We start from the raw sequence: 21,460 nt of genomic DNA on the forward strand, positions 1-21,460 counted from the left end.
CACGTGGCTAACCCACGGATGAGGTTATCTGCAAGCGGGCAATTCCCGCCTCAATGAGAACTCTGCCGATCGACGGCTTTGATCGCCTGGGTATTTTTCTGGATATTTCATTATGAGTGCAAAAACCAAGGCTAATAAGAATGCATATGGATTTGAGTTCATATTATTTTTCTTTTTTGACATGAAAATTAGGAGTATTTATTACATTGACAACTATTTTGATATCATGATGGATCAAAATTTTCGAATACATCACCGTATAAAACTCCTATAATAGGCTTTCAGAAACGAGTTTAATTGGATTCGGGTGAAGTAAACGGGTCTCTACCCGTTTCCAGTAGGAAGGGGAGGCATGACCGTTAAACGACTAATGATATCCCAACTGGCCAAAACGGGTAAACCCGATAACTTGATATCCTTTAGTGCCTTTATGAGGAATGAAAACCCGCGACTCTAAAAACCCTGCTGCCGCTGTCTTAGGGTTTAAGGGGTCTCCGCCAAGAAGGCGAGCAGGGCAAGGCATTCTGAGGCCTTATACTCGTGTGCTTTCCGACGAAGAAAGCTCCCTACTCTTCTCTTTCTCTCCGCGAAGACGGCGCTTTGCGGCTGCGGGAAGCTGGCGAGAATAGCGGGGGCCATGGCGATGGGAGTTTCCGCCCGTGGAAGTGTCCTCAGACACCCCTTTCCATCGTTGACTTCTCCCTGGTTCTCGTCGTGCCTCCGCCGCGCGGTCTGCGGCATCACATCGTTCTCGCGGGTCTCCCAAGGCCCGGACGTTGGAGGGTATTGCCTTCATCTTCTTTTTTCCTTGTGCTTGCACATCTTTTTGTTTTCTCGGTGGTTCACCATCCTTTTAATGAGCCTAGTGTTGAATTCGTTTTTTTTCTTCCAAGGATATAAATTTTCTTTCTTATGGTTGTTTTGAATTGAATATCCCTCGGTTGTTCGTCATTTTGGCAAGAATTGTAACTTTACCTGCGGCACACAGTTGATCGTTTAGCCTGTCGAACACTTTCTTCCTCCTATATTATGAAGAGTATATAAACCAGCAATAGAAGGCCCAAGTAGACTGAGGGAAGTTCGTTGGGTTTCTTATGCATGAAGTTAAAAGTCGTGGCTCTGGTCATTTAGTCGCACACATGATTTTCGTTTTGTTTTTCGTGAATATAACTTCAAGGTTGTTTTTTTCCTATTGGAGGATTGTCTGAGAATGATTCTGCTGGTTTCTATGGTCTTCCATGAAGAAATCGATTCAATACTTGATAAAATGATTTTCCTCGCATTCTAGATGTTTGTCCGGATCATCAATAACAACTTTGGGAAAAAAATAGTACATTTATTTCCCAAGATAAAACTGAATTGTTTTCTCTTCTTCCATTTCTAGGGAAGAAGGCTCCAAGAATCTGTGGGTTCAAGCAGCTGGCAGAGTGAGGTGCCACAGAATACTTCATTCCGCTTGGCTTCCATGGATGGATGGAAAGACCAACTTGTCGGACTCAGATTCTCATCCTAAAATTGGAAGTTCAGTGGAGCCAATTTCTCAAGAGTCGCCCCATCCTTCAAGATACGTTTCACCCCCAAGACAAGAAGGCAGAACAGAATCCCACTCCACTAAACCTGATAAATCTTTAAGACATGTTCAAGAGCCTTGTGATCCTGTTTTAGCAGAACGAAATGCTGTCCCTGGTGAGGCTGCAGGTTCCAATGGAATGTCCATCAATGGGCAAGATACTGGGACACCTTCTGATACAATTCCACCTGTTGAGGGTTTGCATAAGGTGGTAGACCGGAAACAACTTGCTCGTGTATACGACAAAGTAATTGTGGTTGATAATGTGTCAACAGCTAGACGAGTAGCCAAATTACTTATGACAAAGTACAAGAATTTCATCCATGCATGTGATACAGAGGTGAGTTGACAGAACATATTGCTTTACCTGATAGCATGTGGCACAATTTCTTTGAGTGGAAATTGCTTGGAGTCAGTCTCATTGTGAATGTACAATAAGTTTTTGCAATTAATGTAGACAATTTAAAGGACTAAATATCTTACATGAAAACACCTTATGGTGACTACCACTTTTATAGCCTGAAATGGCTGTCCCAAGGGCAATATCACTAGCTATATGCATCGATCGTACGGGTTGGCTAGATCGATCATTTCTCATCATTGAGCTTAGAGGCCAATTACTAGCCAAGCTAAGGGCTGCCACTATCCTAATACATTCTTTTTGTAAAAGAACTTATATCTTTAACCCCTCCTAGCAACAATATTTTGGATTAACACAACTGTCCTAACTGGTGCATCAATAGTTCTTTGTTGGATGTCCAAATTACATTAAAAAAGTGTCTTATTTTTTAAGCCTTGATCGGTCCCCACCTGTGATTGTTCATGAATTCATACTTTCTTATTCTAGCTCAAACACCTTTTGAACTTTCTCATCCATATGGTATTAGCTTATAATTTATGTTGTTTTCTAACCTTCTTCCAAATGGCTGTTCCATATGTCATAAATTTCATATAGTTTCTTGTTCTTTAGCATCCACGTCATTTCTCTACGGTAGTTCTTTTTTGATGAACCATTTGTTTGTTTATGTTTGATATCTGTCAGTACAGATGTAAGTTATGGTTAGAAAATTACATTAACCCACAGTTAAAATCATAAAAATAGCCGATTGGTTATGGTAGTTGTGTCAAAGTTGCCTCGACCATTAACGTTTAGGCACCATGGATGCAGTTCTTATGTTTCCTCAGCTCCGTTGTTTGCTTCAGTTTTTTCTGCATGCATCATATCTTGTTGTTGTATGCTCCAAGCATATCCATACTCATGATCTCTTGAAAAATCCATGCACTTTAAATATTCATATAGATCTGCAGGTCCTTGACTCTCACTCACTCTCATATTTTATGACTTATTTCATTTTACTTTTTCTCCAATAGGTTGCCAAAATCGATGTAATGTCTGAGACACCGGTTGGACATGGAGAGCTCATATGCTTTAGTATTTACTCTGGTCCACTAGCAGATTTTGGAAATGGAAAGTCTTGTATCTGGGTCGATGTTTTGGATGGTGGAAGGGATGTATTGATGAAGTTTGTTCCATTCTTTGAAGATTCATCCATCAAGAAGGTGGTATTTTTTGAAAGTCTGACCATTTCTGAAGTCTAGATGCAATTCTTAATTCCATCTTTAATTACTCTAGGATCTATTTATTATACTTTTTTTTGGTCAATGCTACATTGTAATATGTATTTTTATTATAACAAATAGCATATAGTGCACAAATGTGCTGACATTCTCTAGATGGACGTCTTTGAATTGCTGCATGATGCTTTAGATTCTTTAAATGTGTTACATGTTTGTTTGATTCAAAATCCTCTACTTGTTCTCGTAGTTTACTTCAGCCTAGCGCATGTTCTATAAGTACAAACTTACATACACAACATATATGTCATGTAGAATCTTGCTGCAACTAATATGGGAATTAACTACATCATCAGATTGCTTAAATAATTTGATCTTTTAGTTGCCAAAAGGACTGGAAACCTAGATGTGAAAGTCGTGGTGTAGACCAATGATCGTCGCATCAGGTACTAGACCTGTTTCATTGATTTGGTCAGACCAATACATATCGGCCAGTACGGTGTACCATGTATTGTAACTCCGGTACCGGTTTGTTGGAGAGGAAAAAAGAAGAGGGAGGGGCGGTGGCTAAATGAAAGTAAGAAGAGGAAGGAAGAAGGGGAGGTAGCAAACGAAGGAGGAAGGAAGAAGGGGAAGTGGAGGAGGAGGAAGAAGTAAGAATGTGGAGCGAAGGAGGAGGAAGAAGAAGGAAGAAGACGGGGCGATGGAGGAGAAGGAAGAAGGGGAAGCGATGGAGGATGAGGAGAAGGAAGAAGGGGAAGCAATGGAGGATGAGGAAAAAGAAGAAGGAAGAAGAGGAGAAGAGGACGGTATGTACCAGAAATAAACGGCGGCGAACAGCTGGATGATGTTTAAGGCAACCTCGACAGCAACGACGTCGTGAGAAATGGGGGTAAATGGGTTGTAAGCCCTGATCAAGGGCGGCATCACACACAGTTGTAGTTATTTTGGGTTTTTTTATATATGCTTTGGACTGGACTGCTCGAAACAGAAGTGGTTTGTGTACTGGTCCATGGCTGAATTGGTACATACCACCCGTTTCATATTCGGGGGTACGATGGTCCTTTGTGTAAACGATATTAGGCCATTAACAATTCAAGCTTGTATATTTTTGAGCTTGAGGGTTATGAGTGAGAAAATGCTAGTTGGACGTTTGGAACTCTTGGTGAAACATTAGTTACTAGTTATGGGTGTTCAATTTTAATCTGCTTCTTGTGATTCTCTCAGGACTTGTCCAAATGTGATTGGTGTAACATTAGCTACTAGGCATGGGTGTTAAATTTTAATCTGCTTGTTATGATTCTCTCAGTACTTGTCCAAATGTGATTGTTGAGATCACAATCTTACAACATGGAATATGCTTCACAATTACATGTTACTCGGTTACGTTGCAACATTGGCATGCCCCCTCATGGCATGGACCCTGAATGGATACTATTGGGGCCAGTAGGCTAAGACTGACATAGACCAAAATCTAAATCCATATTAAGAGACAAGACTAGAAATATCTTCATATCTATTAGTTCATATCATTCGTGGCTTATTGGTAAGTTGGTGAAATGCAACATCATACCTCCGATATGAAATTTTATGTAGAATATAAACTCTGATACCAAATCTGATATAGGACAAGATACATTGAAGATACTTGGAGCAAACAAAAGAATTTCCTTTTCTAGGATCTGGAACTAGATCTCACTTGCATCTAAGTCAGGTTCTCCTTAGATTCATGTCTAAAGTTAGGTGCTACCTCAACCTTTAATGTCGACCCCTGTGATTCATAACTGATCTGTTATATCAGTGAGTGATGCGTCAGCCTTTTAAGAATGAAATTCTTTTCCCTTGTGATTTTCCATATTTTCTTTTGTTTTCATGCATGGTAAGGAACCGTTATACCATTGAATCAAATTGCGACCATGTCCTTGCAGTATCCTCTGAAGTTTGGCATTAGCTGTAAGTTGATGTAGGAAAAGATTAAAAAATGAGAAGCAATCAGATGTGGCAGATTAGATGGAGGTGGGCCAACAATTTACACTCAAGGAAGGGATCTCTGGGATACTGCCCGTACCGAGATGTGGGTATTGGTCAGAGTAGACCAGAATTTGGATCTTTCAGTTTTTGGTGGAAGGTGGTATTGTCAGTCAGACTGATATTGGTGGTAACCTGACTGGTTCTAGACCAAAATGGTTCGATATTTTGGTTCACACATATAAAGGACAGCACAAATTGGGCTCAAAACCTGAAGCAACAATATGAGAAAACAAGGAGATTATCAAACTCATGAAAGGGCTGTATGCTAGTTGGAATTTCTCTCAGTCTAAATAGAAACTGATACAGGTGTGGGAATCGTTGTTGGCATCCACCTTTTTCAGAGCTTTATTTTACCTATGACAACTACTATTAATTTGTTTGTCTCCAGCTTTATGTTTGAAGCCAAACAGATCTTATTAGTTTTCCAGCATAAATGGATTCATTTTTTCTGTGCATAAACAACTTGCATCATAATTGAAGTTCTCTGGAGTGGCACTGCTAATGATTAGGTGTCCAGCAGCATGCACCATGGTTAATTAAATATCTCTTCCTTTCATGTGACTTATACTGATAGTCTTAAAACAGAGTCTCGCTATACTATAAATTGATAAGATAAGGTGGCTAATCACTTTTTGTTCTTACGTTGTGGTATGTCAAAAACTCTATAAAAATTAGTAACTTGTTTTCTCTTTTTGCTAAAATATGTAGTTTCATAGATTAATCCTATTTATTGTCATTCTTTTGTGATTGCTAATTTAGTCTGTGTTAGGTCCAGGACTAACGTGGAACTTTTTCCCCTTTGAATATCAAGTTTAAACCTGGGTTGCATTTCTGATTCTCTCTGAAGTTTGATGATTGTATGTTCTTGTTCAAGGCTACTAGTAATACAAATATTCTTGTTCTCATCTTTGTAGGTTTGGCATAATTATAGCTTTGATAGTCATGTGCTCGGAAACTATGGGATCAAGCTTTCTGGTTTCCATGCGGATACCATGCATCTTGCACGTCTTTTTGATTCTTCTAGGAGAGCTAATGGAGGATATTCACTTGAAGCACTTACAAATGATCAAAAGATCATGTCGTCCAATGATGAACTGAAAATGGGAAAGATAACAATGAAATCCATTTTTGGTAAAAGAAAGTTAAAAAAAGATGGATCTGAGGGAAAACTTATCACGCTTGCTCCTGTTGATGTGCTTCAAAGAGAAGAACGAATATTATGGATTTGCTACTCTGCTTTAGACTCGATAAGTACTTTTAAACTTTTTGATAACTTGAAAGCTAAGCTTGAGCGTGAACCATGGACTCTTGATGATATTGTAAGAGGTACGATGTATGATTTTTATGAAGAGTATTGGCGCCCTTTTGGTGTTCTGTTAGTGCAAATGGAATCTGAGGGAATGCTTGTTGACCGAACTCATCTATTGGATATAGAAAAGCTTGCTATTACTGAAAAGCAAATAGCTTCAAATAAATTCAGGAAATGGGCATCTAAGTACTGTCCTGATGCTAAGTATATGAATGTGGGAAGTGATGCTCAAATACGTCAGCTCTTTTTTGGTGATACATTGAGGAGGTACTTGCATATCATGCAGTTATTGTTCATTCCTATGATAATCAGTCTAGAAGTTCTATTCTGAGCAGCATTTAACATGATTTGTTAATCAAATTTGCCTGCTTTATTTCTTTGTTTTATGTCACACCTGTGTTAGTGTTTCTTTAAGTACTAGTGTCTTTACATGCTTGTTTAGGTTCTTCGAATGCAGGTTAAACTTTTAGATGTTTGCTTTCCATTACTTTGTCATAAATGTGCTGGAAATGAGGATATAAAAGGGTTATACTTTTAGAAGTCAGTAATGATGCTTGACATTGTTGTTTGGAAAAGTAGACTTGTAAATTGCACTGTTCTGTTAAGTAAAATTATGATGTAAATAATGTCTTGAACTAAGAATTTAAATATCAGTTTGTTATCGGTAACCAGTTGAACTAGTACTGTACCAGTATACCAGATAGTATACTTGCTGGTTGTGCCTGTTATTATAAAAAAAGAAATAAAAAAATACCTTGATACTGACCAATATGGTTTAGTTCCAATCCTTGGTTGGATCTGTAAATGTCATATTGAAATATCTTTTCTGAGTATGCTTGTGCTCATGGGCTTGGATCAAGGTTTGCCTTTGTATGTGCTTGTGTGCACATGGTGCATGTTCATGCATGTGCTTATGCATGTGTGTGGGTCCAGTTAATTGTAGTTTGCTCTATGGAAGTTAGTTTTTATTTTTGTTGCTACTCTTCAAAGGCAACATGTGCAAGCACGAATGCAGATCCAGTTTCCTTTAATGGCCTATGTGAGTTTTTCCTGTCTCATCAAAGCTTCTTAAAATGCTCCTGTATATATTTCATACTTATTATTGATATGAGTCAACAATTTGTAACAATTTCTTTTTATTGTTTTCGATTTGCAGAAACGATACAAACAAATGTGAAAATGATCAAAACAAATGCTTGTCTAAGCCAAAGTCTTTTAAGGTGCCTAATACTGAGAATGTCATTGAGGATGGAAGGAAGTCTCCTTCCAAATACCGCACTATTGTGCTAAATAAAATTTGTGAAGAATTGCAAACAGATATGTATACAGAGAGTGGGTTGCCTTCTGTCTGTGGTGATGCTCTAAAAGTTTTTGCTGGGAAAGTCTCGAATAATCAAAATTTTCTTATTGATGATGCATCATATCAGTCTGGTAGTGATGAAGAGGTTAACGTTGACCATGATTCCACAAAGGAGACAGAAATGTCTCATGACAAAGACATTTCTGATTATGGAACTGCATACAAGGCATTTGGAGAAGGTAAGGAGGGAAGGGCGGCTTGTCAAGCTATTGCAGCTCTTTGTGACGTCTGCTCAATTGATTCGTTGATATCAAACTTCATTCTTCCCTTGCAGGTAAGTTGATTCTGTGTAACATATATATTATCCTTGTGGAAAAAAAAACTACATACAAATTGAAGAGAAGTTAGGTGTACTTTGGAATCAATGAGCATAATAATTCAATTTTTCATTCCATGCATCTAAGGCATATTTATTTACTTACAAATATTTTAGCATATACTGTCTCTTTACTATGTTCATTATCTGTTTTTATTTTACTGGAGAAACAAAATTGTTCTTCCTATCCAGTGGATGTATTATTTTGAAGAGATTTTGGTGTTGGTTTAGATTTTGATCGCCCCTTGTGTGTTTCTTTCTTGTGCTCGTAGGGGAATGATATTTCATGTGTTAATGGACGAGTTCATTGTTCTCTAAACATCAACACTGAAACTGGACGCTTATCAGCTAGGAGACCAAATTTGCAGGTTTCTCTACTCTCTCTCTCTCTCTCCCTCTCTCCACGAACCCGCACATGCATGCAAGCATGCACATATACACACTCAGTCTCTGCCTTCTCCCTCTGCTATTTCTGTTGTATGTTCCCATGAGAAGTGGAATGTGATAATAGTTTTGAGAGTTGTGCTTTGTGTTTGTATTTGAAAATGTCATCAAATTTTGTCTTCTGGTAACTTGACGTTTATCTTAACTTTATTTACCAGTTGAGATTGAAAATTTTGGAAATTTTTAGGTAACATTAATTGACATTGTAAATTGGTCATGCTTCCTGAATAATTACAATTGTTTAATTCCCTAAAATACATATGCTGCTATAAATGACATGTGATGAAATATCTAGGGTGATACATATCTTGTTGACCCTAAGATATCTAAGATCATATATTTAAAGCTGCATACATTGACCCTCTCCGGATCCCGCATTGGCGGGGGCTTTGTGCATTTTCTTAATCTAAGATCATATATAATATGAAATTTATATTAAATTTTAAATGATTAATCAGTTGTTACATTTTCAGAAAACCGACTGGACCGATATATGTATAAATTGGTATTTACCTGTCTGGCGAAGAACCAGTATTTGGATCGGCAATTTTCCTTGGGTTAGTTCGGAATTTTTTTCTTCTAATATGTCTAGCCTGTTGAAGATAGCCGAAAGAGTTGTTAATGGCAGACCTACCCACACGTCTTCTCTCTTATCGTGGATCTACATCCTCGTTGATCCAAAATAGATTTGCATGGATGTAGTTCAGATTTTCAATGATTTAGCCTAGATCTGCGTGACTATCTTTCTCGGCTGGTCTAGGCTATATCTGCTAGGTTTGAGCCTTAATCCTTGTGGATCTAGCCACAAGTTCATTAAGGAAAACACCTCAAATCTGACCTAGTTTGATTAATTAGCATTTCACAGGATGAAATCCAATCCTAAAGTCCTTGCAACAAAATATAAACTGATCAAAAATTGAAATTAAGGTTTGGATTTGCCAAATTTTGGAGGAAACCTGGTTTGGAACTCAAGATTGAGCCTTTAATTTCTTGAGATTGAACTTCTCTTTGCAAAATCATTTGCGAGAGGATTCGAGTGAAGTTCGAATGAGATTGAGAGGAGTGAAGACGTATAAAAGGGGAGAGGAAAGAGGGGTTGATGGGGATACAGAGACAATCTGGTAATTGGGCAGTCAGGTTGCGGCCTGATATACCATATCCAATTGAAAACCAAGCTGTAACTAGTGGTAACTGGTAAGCCTCAGTTTGAACCGGTGATACCTCATAGTGTACCACCATCTGTCCGAACCTGGCTGCAAGGTAGGGGGGCTGCCCCATGTATCAGATTTAGGTTGAAGTATGCACGTATCCGAATGACATTTCAAACATTGTATGATTTTATGTTAGAAGTATCCTACTAACATCATAACTTTCATGTATCTAATGCAAATTGGTTTGGCACTTTGTTGTAGACTTGTATCTATGTTTTGTATGCTATTGCATGCACACATATGCAATTTACACATGGAGGTAGTCATTTGACTGGGCCATGAGATTGGCATTCATACATGTCAAATGCTAGTGTACATCAGTATGTCGGGATCTCATGGGACAACATTGTTTTGATGGTTGATCACTTTTGGTACTGCATTAACACTGCTTTGATTTTGTTTTGGTCTTTATACAATGTTTAAAGCAATGTTTTTTAGTGTTAATAGGGCTGTTTCTTGTGTTGTCTTTCTAACCAGAACCAACCTGCTCTCGAGAAAGACAGATACAAAATCCGGCAGGCTTTTGTTGCTGGACCTGGAAAATCTCTTGTTGTTGCTGATTATGGACAGGTGAGGAAACAAATTACTTGTTTGTAATTATTTTTGTAGTCCTAGTTTAGGAACAAGTATCTAATGTTTGTTATTTTTTGTTAATGCTGAATTTGGACATTAATAGTTGGAGCTTAGGATTTTAGCACATCTTGCGAACTGTAAAAGCATGTTGGAAGCCTTTAGAGCTGGTGGGGATTTCCATTCCAGAACAGCTATGAACATGTATTCACATGTGCGTGAGGCTGTTGAAAAGAAGAGAGTGCTCCTGGAGTGGCATCCTCAACCAGGAGAAGACAAGCCTCCAGTTCCATTGTTGAAGGTAAGCATGCTTTTAACACTTCTATGCTATTACATTCTGGAACTTTGTGGAATCATTGTATAGAATCTATAGATAGCTAATTGTTGAGATGTACAAATTTGTTGTGATAATAAGTGTCTTGGAACTTCTCTAAGAGTTACTCGGCTGGCACTTCATGTCATGGATCTTTGTCCCAAAATCTATCATATTTTGACTTCATGTTGTATGTTACCTTCTTTTAGTCGGTCAACTACAAGATCACAATAAGAAAGTCACTTATTTAACTTAGTATATTTTGGTTTTGATTGTTCTAATTATTGCAATGTAATTGTAGATGCTAATCAGGTTTTGTGTTTAGTGTTACTTAAGGCACTTCTACTGAAATATGCTGCTATAGTCATGATAGTCATTGTAAATGGCTGGCTGCAACATTGGGATGTTCAAACGTGGGTGGGTTGCCAGCAAGTATGAGCCACTGCAGTTTTCTCTTAGTAGTTGCCAAAATGAATATCCTACTATGTTCCAGACTCATCTCTTAAGCTCCAAAATGTGATGGCTTTGCAGGATACTTTCTTTGGGTAGTCAAAATTCTGAATTTTGATTGGTTTTCACCACGGACTTTCATACTATGCTAAATATCTTTCCGGTCTGCCTGGTCTCCTTGTCAAACTTTTGAAGTGAATCCTGTTTGCTGCCTCCTGAAGTAGTTGAGTTTAATACCATCAATCAAGTCTCTTAAATAGTCATGCTTGGCCTGTAAACATCTGTTGTTTCTTTAGTCTGGCCGTTCCCCCTAAGAATGTTGTGAATTATTTAATCCTGATGTCCTGATTTGTTTGTTTATTATTCTAAATTTCTTTGAATTTTGGTCTTGTGCTTCACTTATGTATTTCCTTTATTCTGTCTGCAGGATGTTTTTGGTTCTGAAAGAAGGAAGGCTAAGATGCTTAATTTTTCTATTGCTTATGGCAAAACTCCTGTAGGTCTCTCTCATGATTGGAAGGTAATTACCATAATAACCTTTAAATATGGCCATTGTTACATATATAGTACTTATTGATGCTTTTAAACCTTCTTATTCTATGGCACAAGTGTTTAGATGCCAATCTCCATTTACTTGTTACTGGATTCTGGTACTGATTATCTTATGCATTATAAATATTCATGCATCATTATATTTGATATGCCTTTGCAATGTTGAGGCATAATCCATTAGTTATGATGTTTTACAAAAGAGATGCAAATACAATATTGCATTGGTAATAATTAGTTAAGAAGACACAGGAGACTACCAGTCCTAGGATCTGAGAAATAGATTAGGCAAGATGAACTCAAGTAAATTTCTTGGTTCAGCATGATAGTAGTGTAACATAAAAGAAAAACTAATTGCCTGCAACCTAATGGATATGTACCTAATGGATATGTGTCCGACATGACAGTAGTATAAAGAGCCAAGATCAACCCCAAAGCTTTTCACTTCATTGACTTCAAGATACCCTCACTTGTTAATCCATATGCCTCTCTTCTAAAATCATGGGTCTAGAATTCACATATAGCACAGTGATTTAAAAAGCGCCAAGCGCCAAAAGACGCTAAAGTCCAAAAACGGTCGAGGCGCTAAGCGCTCGCCCGAGCGAAGCGAGACGCTAAAATATAAAAATATATAATATAATTAATATATATAATTATTTAAAATTTTAAATAAAAATATGTTATTAAATTAAGAAAATTAATAGTATTAAAATTAAAATAATATATTATTAATCTAATAAATATAAATATTATTATTAGTATACTGTTAACAGTATACAGAAGGAGAAGAAGGAAGAGAAGTGTAAGGGGGTGTTTATTGAGAAAAGAGGAAGCGGCAGCGGGAGTGTAAGGAGGTAGCGGTAGTGGGACCAGGAGTGGGAGCGACGACAGTGGCAGCAGCAGCGAGCAGCGGCGAGTAGCGGGAGCGGGAGCAGTAGCGACGATAGCGGCAGCGGTAGTGAGCAGCGACAGCGACAACGAGCAGGGTTAGGGTTGGGCAGCGACAGTTGATATCGATGCTTTAGTTGGTTCGATTGAACCAACTAAAGCATTGGAGACCGAACCAGACCTAAAACGTTGGTTTGGTCGCCTGGTTTAACCCAGGCGCTCGCCCGAAGCGCCCAGCGCCTGGGCTGGGGCGAGCGCCCAAGCGGCGCCTCTTTGAAGCGCGCCGCCTGGAAGTTAAGCGAGGGGCTCGGGCCTCGCCTCGCCTCGCCCGAGCACCTTTTTAAATCACTGATATAGCAAGCAACTCATTGTTTCATCTCCCTTCTTACTATGCTGAATCCTTTTCCTTACATAGGACAGTTGCTTGCTACCTCGTGTGAAGCTGATCCAGCTTGTGGTTTTTGTTATATGACTAGTAGCAATGCAAAACAATGGGACATAACGGGCTTGACACCAATGACTATAGGCAGTCTATCATGGGATGACTCTAGGGAGGACTTGAAAACACATTAGACAATTATTTCCTAGAGTTAACATGCTAAAGTATCATAAAATTTCAACTTCTGGCCATATTCAACAGTTCTTACAAAAACATATTTTCTTGTACATGCCATATTATTGGATGGCATGAGATTTCTCTTGCACATTATAGCTTTGAATTAAAGTGTTTAACATTATCTACCTTGAAATATGAAAAATTTGTGATCAGAAGGTAAATTAGACCTACCTTAAAACAGAGGTTGTAGTCATTACAGCAGACTTGTTATAACTCAATTTGTCACTAATGATCTTAAATCAGAATTAGAAGCAATAAGATAAGGTCCTTCATGGTAGTCGGTTCCAAAAGTGGAAATGCAAATTCTGTGACGTGTATGCAGTGATCGTTAGTTACTTGCCTTATGTCAAAAATATAATCAACGATAATTTCTCCAGTAACATAAATTAATTACTATAAATAATGTATTGTTTTATTATTAACTTCCATGTTTGTGTACTATAGTTAAGGAAATGATTAAATTTGATTTCCTGAATAAATTAGGAATTATACTCATCAATTAAATTATTAATTGATTTATTTCATAATGAGTGATTTGATTTTTAGGAAGTAAATAGTTTAATTTCTATTTTTGTGTGTGAACCATAAGAAATGAATAATATATTTCTCTCTTTATGTATAAAAGCAAAATAAAAATAAATAAAAAAATAAAAAATAAATTATTATTTACCTTTCGAGGAGATCTCATATTCTCCTATGTAAAGGGGGCTCCTCCTCCCTCATTCCTTAACGAGCCTGACAATTAATGATTGAGAAGAGGACTTCCTGAAGAGATGATCTCGAGAAAATGATAGTCGATGAGAGGTAGGATCTTCTATTATTTTTACCAGTTTTGTTTTATGTTTTGAAATCTTGATATTGGGACTATTATAATTTTATGATGTATAATAATATTTTAATTTCGAAATTTAATGATTATAAATAATGATAATTGATTTGTGATGTTAGAATGATTATTTGATTTATATTGATTTCTTAAGCTTAAGTGAATTTTAAGATTTATTTAATTATTAATTTTTTTAGTTTTGGATTAAGAGTTTTGATTTAGTTAAGTAGATATATTTTTGTTTCAAGAATCATGTCTATACTCCTATGATTTAATTAGTTTTAAATTTAAGATCATGAATTTAAATCCTTTAATTCATCAAATCACGATCTTATAATAAGAACAAGAAATCTTTCTCGATCAATCCCCTTGCCCCTTATTTTTCGAGAATTAGAAAGATCCTTTTCGAGTTTGAATTTGTTCATTTGGAATCCATACTCTTCTATCTTCTACTTATTTTGAATATCTACTTTTTTTTTTTGCTTTATTCTTTATTTCATTTCGATTTTCTTTCCCTCTCTTTTCTTTTTATTCCCTTCCATCATTACTTAAGTTCCCATGGGTTTGTTGATCCTGTAGAATCTGACCCATTTTCTCATCGAGCGAAGGGTATGAAATAAATCGGATTGATTTTTCGATCAAAAACAAAAAAGTACTATGTGAAATCTTCGGCTTTGAGTTATTCTTTAATACTTTAAAATATTGAAATCTAATTTGATAAGAGGAGTTTAATTGGGGTTTGAATTGAGTCGGGTTAATTTGTCAAACTGGGTTGACCCAACCCATGTGGTCATATATGACCCAGCCCATGTGACTAGACATGATATATAGCCTATATGGCCAGATAAGAGCCAACCCATGTGGCAAGGTATGACTCAACCGATGTGGTCGGGCATGACCCAATCGATGCGGATGAGCATGACCCAACCCATGTGGCCAAGTACGGTCCAGCCCATGTGGTTATGTATAACCTAGCCCAAGTGGTAAGGTACGACCCAACCCATGTGGTCAGCCATGGTCCAACTCATGCGGCTAGGTACGATCCAGTCAATGTGGTCAGACACGACCCCAACTCATGTGTTTAGGCATGACCCAACCCGCGAGCCAAGCATGGCTAAGTTTAGTAGTAAGGCTCAGCCCAACTTATGAGCGAGGCTTAGCCTAGTCCATAAAGTTAAGCCTGCCTAGCTATGCGATTGGCGTTAGGCACATCGTCGTTTCTCTATCTAGTCCGTTGTACCTCAACTCAACCTATTATTTGGGATAGACATGTGCAATGCATGTGACCCGTCCAAAACTCAGGTGGGTTTGTTCGGTTTGGGCTAGGACCATAAATACTAGTCCCCTCCATCCCTTTTTCCCTCGTATAATTTCTACTCTCACTTTATCTCTATATGTATTTGAATATGTTCTATGTATACTGTGTTGCAGATCTATCCATACCTAAGTGTGTTTTATGCACATTCTAGTTCATTCTACCTATAATGGAATAGAAAGCTAGGACGAAGATGGACTAGAAGTTTTATATTGGAAAGGACAAGGAAAAAAAGTTATAAACTGGTCCAGTGGAGCCAGAGCTCAGTTATTGTTTTTTGGAATTATGCTTTATTGTCAATCTCTATATGTAAAATGGCTAGATTTTATATAGATTATGTCATGGGCAATGGACATGTTATATCAAAGCTCAATGATGAGTACTTTCTAATGTTTTGTCCGTTAACCGCATTAAGACTTCAAATTTTAGCTGTGTACAGTTTGGCCCAGTTTTGTTGTCAGTTCATGATTCAGTTCACAATATATTTGTCCATATTATATTTTGCCTTGTGATGAAAACCTCTCAGCTGTTATCTATTTTGAAGTTTAGAAGATGATTTTCTCGCAAGAAATCACAACTGTCATTAAGTCTAAGGAGTGCCTTGCTGTTAGCGTGCATAAGGCATCTAAGAGTGTTTATTTGACAGTCACTAATAGCGCATCCATCTTGGGTTTGTTGGAAGGCTCGTCAAGGGATGGAAGTCTGCAGGGAGCCTGAAGGCCTCTGATAGTCAGGTCCTACCTTCAAATGATCGGGCCTTCCTTAATCATGTTCTTAGTGATCTCAGTTCCTTGTGTCCCTTCGCATTCTTATCAACCTTGTGCCATTTCAGCATCATGGTGTCTTTTGCTGACATTGCATCTACTCACATTGTCAACATGCCTGTATGCTCTCTTACTGCTGATGTGGTGTTTGTCTGGTTCCTAACTGCCACTGGCATGTCATATTTTGTAATGTCTGTGGTTGCAAAATGGGACCTTTATGTACATCCAAATATTCAGGCATGCTATGACTTCGTATGATGGAATAAGTTTCAGGCATATTAAATACTGGTATCAAGTGCCAGTTGTTACCATTATGTTAGTGGGTATATTTTCTAGCTATAATTCCTTGTACTTCAATTTCATGCGCGTAACCAAATTTCTATTTTTATTTGTTTAAATGAAATGTCCAGGTCGTGTTTAAGAAAGCATAACCTTTTGGAAGAGATTTGTGTTGCATTTTTGGATATGCACATTTACATTGTGAAGTTTCTCGTTTGGCTTTCTGATGCAACTTAGATCGACTAACTACTACTAGAATGTCCTCAAAATTTGCTGTGTTCTCAGGTTTCTGTTAAGGAAGCTAAAGATACAGTTTCTCTTTGGTACAAAGAAAGAAAAGAAGTTCTACACTGGCAAGAAGAACGCAAAAAGGAAGCTATTGAAAGCAAATGCGTCAGGACGTTGCTTGGACGATCGCGGCATTTTCCTTCAGTGGAAACAGCAAGGAATGCTCAGAGGCGTCACATTGAACGAGCAGCTATTAATACTCCAGTACAGGTATTCCTTCACATCAACCATGGCTTACTGTTCACTATGAAGGACTTGTTCTGGATATCAGTTATTGCTTAGGACTGGTTTTGATACCAAATATAATGTAAGATAAAGAACTAGTGCTGTCACCTTTGGTCCTTTTGTTCTATTCATTACATTTCATTGGATGCCTCAACAAACTTCTTTTGGGTTTTGCATGAAATAAACTTTCGATTTTTTTTTACATTCTACCTACTATTGTGAATGTATTTGATGTTTGAGATAAGCTTTTATTTAGTTTTTCTAATATTTGAGATTTTGTCACCCTATGAATATTATGTACTTCCAGCCTTTTTGAAGTTAAATTGATATCTCGATTTGTTTCTGTGATGGAATCTTCACGGCTGGAATGTGTTTTTATTTTGGGAAACTAGAGGTAACAAATCCCATGACATGGGCCATTTCCTGCTTTTTGGCAAACACAATCTGTGTTGTGCCTGCTGACCGGCAATACTGTTCCAGCAAGGAATTGGTGTGTCTAGGAACACCAAAAAACATGAACCATATGTACAATCAGCAATTTCAATAGGCGCTCGGGCGAGGCGACGCGAGGCCCGAGCGCCTCGCTTTGAAGAGGCGTCGCCTAGGCGCTCGCCCGAGCTTAGGCGTCGGGCGCTTCGAGCTAGTGTTTTATGTTTGGTTCGGTCTCCGATGCTTTAGTTGGTTCAATGGAACCAACTAAAGTACCAATATTGGCCTCCCAACATTCCTCTCGTGACTTCCCCAACCCTAACCCTGCTCGCGATTCTACCGCTGACATTTCCTCTCTACTGCCACTGCCTCTCTCCGCTATCATTGCCTTTCTTCATTGTCGCTGCTCTCCGCTGCCGCTGCCACTGCCACTGCCACTGCTTGCCATTGCTATTGTTGCTCGCCGCTGCTGCTGTCGTTGCCACTATCGCTGCTCCTGCTGCCACTATTATCGCTTCTGCTTCTCTCAGTCAGCAACCTCGGTGTTACTCTTACATTGCCCCCCACTATTGCTACCGCTGCTGCTGCTTGTGGCTACCACTATCTTTGCCGCTGCCACTACCGCTGCTGTCGCTGCTTGCCACTATCGTCGCTCCCGCTCCCGCTACTGTTGTCGCTATTCATTGCTATTGTTACTCCTACTCCCTCTACTCACATCGACTCGATAGTATACTGTTAACCATGGTATGCAATTTCGAATGGTGCCGCCCGATATGGGCGATACGTATCGGTTCGACGGTATATCGGTACGTGGACCGCTAACGTGCTACAGTGTTGCACTACAGTAGTGCTATAGTGCTACAGTAGAGAAATATTTAAAATTAGGTGTACCGCTCGGTACGCCATGATGTATTGCTCGGTAGGCCCTGGTGTACCGCTCAGTACACGATATCGTACCGTATCGAGCCAATCTCGAAACACCGGTACAGTACGGTATTGCATACCTTGCTTTGACACTTAACAGTATATTAACGGTATATTATTAACTGTATACTAGTAATAATATTTTTTATTTATTAGATTAATAATATATTATTTTGATTTTAATACTATTAATTTTTATTTATTTGAAATTATTGTTATTGTTTTGAATTTTGAGATTTTTTGTTAATGGGATATTGTGATTCTGTAAGATTTTTTAATTTAAAATCATATTTTTTATTTAAATATATTGATTAATTATATTATATATTTTTATATTTTAGTACCTCGTTTCGCTCGGACGACGCCTAGTGCCTCGGGCATTTTTGGACCTTGGTACTTTTTGGCTCATAACACTTTTTAAATCACAGCGTATAATTTAAATGTTGAAATGGTTCTATCTTTCTTTTTTTTCCTCCTGTTCTTTGTTTGCACTTGGTTGTTTTGCAGTTGGAACTCTAAACATTGTGCTATACTTCATTGTTTTTTTACTTAACATCAACTTGATGGATGGTAAGGGTTGTATTGCTATTATCTGTTATTTAGACAGAAGAATGTTCCTCATTTTATCGTTTTATGCTTCTCTGAGTCATTTGATGCTTATAGCTGTCTCATGAAACTTCTACACTTATTCCATCAAACCTATTCAAGATTTTCATTATCTTTTAATTTAACAGGGAAGTGCAGCAGATGTTGCCATGTGTGCAATGCTCGAGATAGATAGGAATATTCGTCTGAAGGAGCTCGGATGGAAATTGCTATTGCAGGTTAATTTATCATATTGCTAACTTGAGTTTGCAGGAATTCCACCAGCCACTTAATAGTCCTCGAATGAATATCCTAATAACTAGCCAGCTCATCTTAACCCTAGCAGAATTTGTTGTGATTTCTTTTCCCATGACTGTTTTTAAAAGTGATGTTACATTAATTTATTATAAGGTAGAATTATTTAAAAGAAATGAAGGTTAGCATGCTATTTAGCAAGAGGCATGATTTTGTGATCATAAAAAGATTTCCCATGCTTTTGTTGGTTTTAGTGGGTTCACCAGAATAACTGCCAAATTTTACTTGTAGAGGTTAATGTTGATTTTGTCTAAGCTTCTTTTGGTCTTAAGCATTTAGTGGTGCATTGTTTCTCTAAATGATTGTTGAACAGTAATTTTTTTTGTTTATTGAATTTATTTCTTTCTTCCTAGTGTTCATTTCTGCTGTTAGTCCCACAGTTTTTCTTTCCATCTTTTTGTTATTTTTTCCCTATTTTGCATCCTTGTTACTCAAGTCAAACATAGATTTTGATCATATGGAGGCTTGGCTTTTCATTGGTTAGCCAATGATAGACCTTTGCAAAATATCCTCTTTTACACAAACAAATGGAACTTTGCTTTGAATTCCGAAAAGTTTGTTATGATCATTACTTTATTATTTTCCCTGAGAAGGAAGTAAATAGTCCTTTTCTGGGGACCTTGGTGTTCGATGCCCTGTTCTTGTCTCTTTTTAAGGATAAATGTGAGATCATCAGTAGCATCTTATGCATTCTTAAGAAAAAAGAAATATCTTGTAATTCAATCTTCAGGGTCAGTACTGATCATCGATGACCTCATTTAGTTTGAGTTTTTTTATTCAAAGTTTGTCATGACAAGGTTGCCCATATGGTGATCGTATAATATTGTATGAAATTTAGGTCCTTTTGCCCATGTCTCGGTTCTCGCTATGTGATGCTGCGCCGCCCATCTTTCCTTTCAATTGTTTTAGTTTGCAGTATTAGCATTCTGGGTTCTTGTTGCCCGACCAGATTTCCTCTAAATCAGAGAATTGCTAATGGCATGCTGTGGCTGGATTCAGGTGCATGATGAAGTAATACTGGAAGGACCAACGGAGTCAGCTGAGCTCGCCAAGTCCATTGTTGTCGAGTGCATGTCCAAGCCCTTTTACGGCACGAACTTCCTCAAGGTTGCCTTGGTGGTGGATGCCAAATGCGCACAGAACTGGTATGCAGCCAAGTAACCAACAATTGGGCACCATGTCTTAGATCCTGCATTTTTTTAAGAAAGCCTACCGGGAGGCATAGCCTGCTGGTTTGCTATGCCGTTGACGGCAACAACAAGATGGAAAAGAGAGATGTATTATCTGTAAGAGCAATTCCTTGTTGTATTGAGCAGTGCCATGTAATGCATGAGCTGCTAAAATGGCCTTTTTTTCGCTGCGTATTTGTTAATTGGGTGGTTTATTGTTCTCATTGTAACGACTGCCATTATTCATGTTCAAAAGAGGTGGCTGCTTACAGCGTTCTGCAGCTTCTAAGATATATATTCATGTGTCGCGATGTTTGAGATGGAACTATGGAATCAATGGAGAAGATTAAGCTTCTACATGTGCTTCTCATGCAGAGGACTTTGCCAGGTTATTATGCCATGCTCGCCGATAACTTGTTATCGAGTGGCACTAGTGATCGTTTTCATCCTCTCTTTTCATTTTCAGGTGGTGTGTTGAATATGGGTTATCATCACCGCAGGTGCGAACAAGTATGTGGAATTTAGACAATTTCGGTCGTTCGATTTTTTTCTGGCCCCACTTTAACATCCTGCTGTTGCTGGTATGTTCACCAACAGCGCTCGAACTCTAGATTCCGGTCACCGGGGTTGGCATAAGAACGCGACTTTTTGGGTGAGTTTACCGCTCTATTGGTACGCGGTACCTGCACTGATACATTTCCCAACTCGCCATCGTGGTAATACGGGACTACAGACATTTTTCCGTCGCCTCCGGGCTAGTGTGCGGCTAGCTGACCGACGAATCTTATAGCTTACCCCCATAGGATTACGAGAGCCCAAGAAAGCCCGTATCTTATATATATATATATATATATATATATATATATATATATATATATATATATATATATATATATATATATATAAATATAAAGGAGACAAAAGTTATTCGGATTGATTACGTAGACAATGGACTAAAGCATAGGGTTGTAAACTATCTTACCCTTGTCACTCACACGGAGAAAAATGTAAAGAGATTGTTAAAGATGAGTGAGAGATACCTCCCTGTAGTGAAAAAAGAGAAGATCATTTTTTACCACTCACAACCATATGCACCTATCTCAAGTTATTAATTTAGACATCGAAGGAATTAAGTCAGA

General features: G+C 38.0%; 1 protein-coding gene across 3 annotated transcripts; it reads left to right on the plus strand.

The window, feature by feature from the left end:
- The first annotated feature begins 467 nt into the window (after window positions 1-467).
- On the plus strand, window positions 468-20,616 carry LOC135650153 (DNA polymerase I A, chloroplastic-like). 3 transcript variants are annotated; one of them, XM_065169336.1, is made up of 13 exons: window positions 468-783; window positions 1,385-1,590; window positions 1,669-1,910; window positions 2,942-3,130; window positions 6,091-6,752; window positions 7,642-8,119; window positions 8,434-8,529; window positions 10,294-10,386; window positions 10,493-10,687; window positions 11,577-11,669; window positions 16,672-16,884; window positions 18,987-19,076; window positions 20,152-20,616. In XM_065169336.1, exons 1-13 carry the CDS (start codon window positions 638-640, stop codon window positions 20,311-20,313), a joined length of 2,865 nt encoding a protein of 954 aa, XP_065025408.1. In that variant the 5' UTR covers window positions 468-637; the 3' UTR covers window positions 20,314-20,616. The 3 variants fall into 3 exon arrangements, with proteins under 3 accessions (XP_065025408.1, XP_065025407.1, XP_065025409.1); XM_065169335.1 differs by having other exon boundaries at window positions 1,385-1,910; XM_065169337.1 differs by lacking the exon at window positions 16,672-16,884 and having other exon boundaries at window positions 1,385-1,910.
- The last annotated feature ends 844 nt before the right edge of the window (window positions 20,617-21,460 follow it).

Source organism: Musa acuminata, chromosome BXJ3-9 (assembly GCF_036884655.1).
Source record: "Musa acuminata AAA Group cultivar baxijiao chromosome BXJ3-9, Cavendish_Baxijiao_AAA, whole genome shotgun sequence".
In the NCBI taxonomy this organism is placed as follows: domain Eukaryota; kingdom Viridiplantae; phylum Streptophyta; class Magnoliopsida; order Zingiberales; family Musaceae; genus Musa; species Musa acuminata.

Bases quoted from the DNA above. Each gene is read 5' to 3' on its own strand.
- LOC135650153 (XM_065169335.1), top strand. From the start codon at position 638: ATGGCGATGGGAGTTTCCGCCCGTGGAAGTGTCCTCAGACACCCCTTT. The intron at 784-1,384 runs GTATTGCCTTCA...TTCCATTTCTAG, and splicing joins CAAGGCCCGGACGTTGGAGG to GGAAGAAGGCTCCAAGAATC. The intron at 19,077-20,151 runs GTTAATTTATCA...GGCTGGATTCAG, and splicing joins GATGGAAATTGCTATTGCAG to GTGCATGATGAAGTAATACT.